The sequence below is a fragment of the Sceloporus occidentalis genome, unplaced genomic scaffold (assembly GCF_023333645.1).
Source record: "Sceloporus occidentalis isolate IW3139 unplaced genomic scaffold, rSceOcc1.0.p SCAF_2, whole genome shotgun sequence".
NCBI classification, from domain to species: domain Eukaryota; kingdom Metazoa; phylum Chordata; class Lepidosauria; order Squamata; family Phrynosomatidae; genus Sceloporus; species Sceloporus occidentalis.
In genome coordinates, this window is record NW_028316982.1 from 32996161 (window position 1) to 33000154 (window position 3994).

The 3994-nt window shown below is 40.5% G+C and overlaps 1 protein-coding gene across 1 annotated transcript; it reads left to right on the plus strand.

The window, feature by feature from the left end:
* Nucleotides 1–977: 977 nt before the first annotated feature.
* On the plus strand, nucleotides 978–3200 carry LOC149318125 (uncharacterized). Its single transcript, XM_089509058.1, has 2 exons — nucleotides 978–1877; nucleotides 1999–3200. Exons 1-2 carry the CDS (start codon nucleotides 1796–1798, stop codon nucleotides 2802–2804), a joined length of 888 nt encoding a protein of 295 aa, XP_089365184.1. The 5' UTR covers nucleotides 978–1795; the 3' UTR covers nucleotides 2805–3200.
* The last annotated feature ends 794 nt before the right edge of the window (nucleotides 3201–3994 follow it).

Sequence of the window (3994 nt, forward strand, 5' to 3'; positions counted from 1 at the left end):
TGCATGTTGATCAATATAAAAAAATCAAAGAGATAACTAGATCAGAAATTGTGCATTGATCATAGTAAGAATACTCTAGGAAAACTGCAGGTTGATAATACAACTAAAAATGTAGGACATCATAATTTCTCCATCTTTTTGCAGTTAGAAAAAAGTAAGAAAACAGAGTGGCAATGCTGTTGTCTAATAAATTTATCCTCCATATGTACACCCATCTATCCCTTCCTATGTTGGAAAAGTATGGCGACCTCAGGGCTGGTAGTCCATTGTAGTGTTTTTTTCTTTTGGAAACTGATAAGGGAAGTAGCCTAATATGATATTGATATAGTGACTGTCTTTAGCAACTGTTCCTTATGGCTACAACACTGGAGGAATTCCATGGCATACTATGCAACAATGAGCCCTTACTTGTAAAGCTACAAACTTACCCGAGGGATTTTTTTCCTGGGAGCCATGGTTCCCCGCCATAAGCCACAGCTCTTTCATTAGGGGGAAAAAGGGTGGTTGTTTTTCTTTGGGGGGTGATGGCCCAAAACTATTTAGACTGGCCAAAAATTTTCCACGCGTCATTTTGAACTTCCTGTACACCTCTTCGGCGGTGCGGTTGTAGCCATGCATTTTTAATTGCTCTGCTACCTCTCTATGCACAGGAAGAATGGGTACAGAACGGGACCTCATGAGCGTCTTTAATTTTCCGCTCCCCCTAACACTTCTCAGGAGCAGATCAATCTCCTTATTGACCCATTTGGATCCCTTCCTACGCGCCATCACTGCTTCCCAATAACTTCGGCCACTCCGAAAAGTCCAGCGGGAAGAGGGATTTGCAACGTCATCACTGTGCAGGGATTCTTGGCGCCAAAACTAGACTTGCGCCCTCTAGTGCTTTTACTGCAGTGCCGGGAGTTTGGGAGTGCAGAGAGCCAGCATCAGCAGCTAAGTGCTAACGCAGAAGTTTATTTCACAGCCTATATAATTAAATTGCAGACAGTATTATTTTATACTTTCTGTAATTAGGAAAGCCATGGATAGCCATGCAGTGACCGAAAGCAGTGCCTCCGCACAAGCAAGGGGGAGGGTGTGGAGTGCCAATGAAGTTTTGGCCTTATTGGAGATATGGAAAGAACAAAAATTGCAGTCCAAATTAAAAAAGAATTACAGAAATTTGGATAAATTTAAAGTTGTATCTGATGAAATGGCAAAGAGGAACCATGTCAGATCTGCCGAGGAATGCAGATCTAAATCAAAAAAATTGAGATTTGAGTACAGAAAGGTTGTGAAACACAATCAGAGAAGTGGAAGCAACCCTATTACATGTCCCTTTTATAGGGAACTAGAGGAAATCTTTCATGGGGATGTTAGCATCACCCCTAACAGGTTATCCCGAAGTCTTGATTTTGAAAGGGAGGGTGAAACCACAAATGTGAATCAAGAAACCGCATCCACCTCCATGGCTAACACAGGCGAAGGAAGCACCCAAGAAACAACTACCAGACAAGACAGTGATGAAGGCAAGTTGCCCATCTGTAATGCCTGAAGATTTCTGCTATGTGCGTGACAACATTATTTTGTTAAAAAGACAAAGGCTTTACTCTTTTTTTCCCCTTGCATTTTTCAGATTCTGATGACACTTGTCTCGATGACACAGTCATTACGATACCTGTCACAATTTTGGAAAGTGGACCTACGCAAATAGCAGGTAGTCATATATAAATTTATGTCAATTTCTGGATCTCTGTTTTCTTCATAAATATTGTGAACCTGTATATGTGTTCAAAAGAAATAACGTTGGTGTTTAATGCTCCACTTTGAAGGTGCGACTGGAGAACAATTGGGTGACTTGGAAAGACGTGCAGATGATACAAGCGGTACAAGCAATGGTAGGTAGCATCTGCTTTTCTAAGAAAATTCTTTGTCTACAACCCTTTACATGATGCTACCATTAGAAATAAATTTCCTTCCTGTGGGCTTAATCTATTTTCACTAATTTTTAAATTTCAGTACCTAACGATCCAGAGGACGAACCACCCAATGTATTGCTGTCTCCTGGAACAAGACTGCGTTCAAACAGGAACAGGAATCGTCGCGCCAGAAGAGGAGAACATATTGCGCGCACTATAATGCAGAGTGCAAGTCGAGAGGCCCAACTTACCCGGAGAACACAGGAACGGTTCATGGAAATTGTACACGACAGCATGAAAGACTGTAGGAGGACAGAAATGGAACTTGTACATATTATGGAGGAAGATGTAAGGAGAAGTGCACAGGACAGACAGAGAATGTTGCAGTACATGGAGACCATGACTGAACTGTACCGGAGGAAAGTAGATCATGAATGTGCACTTCCAACGGGGCAACATGATACTGTTGCCCAAGGAACTATGCACACATCATTCAGGGCATCTCCGTGTGATATTCCTCCTTCAACACCAGGCCCAGCTGTCTTTACAGATTTCCAGGAGCAACCATCCACATCAGATTTTGGTGGGAAATGTCAAGGGAACAATTCCCCTGAACTCTTTGATGAACTTCCTCCTGCTTATGCTCCTGATGGTTGTCCTGTCACTCCTAGTAGTGAAATTAGAGATGGTGACAACACAGTAGAGAACATCAACAGGGATGTTCAGAATGTTGTTGCAGTCACTGATCCCCCAGAAAATGAAGGCTGCATTGGAACCGTGCAATGTGTGAGCAATGCAGGAACATCTTCCTTGCAAGGCGCAGTTGCACCTGTTCAAAACCAAGATAAACCATGCAGTTCTCGTACTGGGAGGATAATCAAGAAAAAAAAAATATTTTCCCCATAAGGGAAACATATAGGGAAAAGGTTCTGTTTTGAAACCTCAGATATGTTTCAGCATTCTATGTTTACCCTGTTACGTGCCCTTTGTGACCGATAAAGAGGGACTTAAACCATTTCTCCTTGAACCACAGTAAAATTTCATTTTCATGTTAAGGAAAGGTTTTGTATGTCACCATGTATATATGGATATGTTCTCACCTAATGTATATACAGTGTATATAAATGCGTGCTTTGTTGACATAATGGAAAACAAGCCACCAGACGGTTTTTTTCCAAAAGAAAAAGGATATTTAATCGTGTTTTAAAATGTTAAGTTATATTGTTGATAAAATACAGCTGTGTTCTCAGAAATTGGTCTACCGTCCTTAATATACCTAAACATTTCCACAACAATAGCAACATTATTCAGCAATGGTTTCTAGAACAGCCTTCCTTTTGGTTTTCAAGGTAGGAAACATGATGTATTACTATAAATGTAATATAAACAAGCCATTTTTACACCATTGTTTTCCTATATTGCCAAAAAAGGATATTTGAAACATCAATATAGCAATTGTATAACACTTCAAAATAGATTTCCAAAATTTGGGTAAACCATGAAGCTAATCTATAACAATCGGGTATTTATACCCCACAATAATATAAACACCACTAGCAGAACCTGATTGGGGAAAAAAAAGTTAAAAGAAAAAAGAATCTAAACAACCGTGATTCAACATTGCCGTCTGGTAAAGTTATTCACATGTTGTACATGACATGTTGTCAAACACATGTATATCAACATTTGTAGATTGATACAAAGGTAAACCAAGAAGAAACGTTTTGATCAGATCAATGCTGTTGCCATAACTGAGGTGATGTTATGAAACATCAAATAATGTCAGTTTCTGGTGTTAACGACCCAAAATAATGTTAGTTACTGCAGATCTAACAGTTTGACCCTCTTTTTTGTGATTTGTAGAGTGTCCTCTGATGCTAGTCGCTAAAGCGGGGAGGACAATTTTCGCAGGTGGCTCTACATCGGGATCAAGCACTTCTCCCCTCGTCTCGCAAATATTGTGCAGTATGGCACATGCTGTGACAACAGAGATGAAATTTTCCTCTTTCACAGTTAGTCTACCAGACAGACACCCCCACCTAGATTTCAATCGCGAAAAAGACCTCTCCACCACGCATCTTGCCTTGCAATGGGCG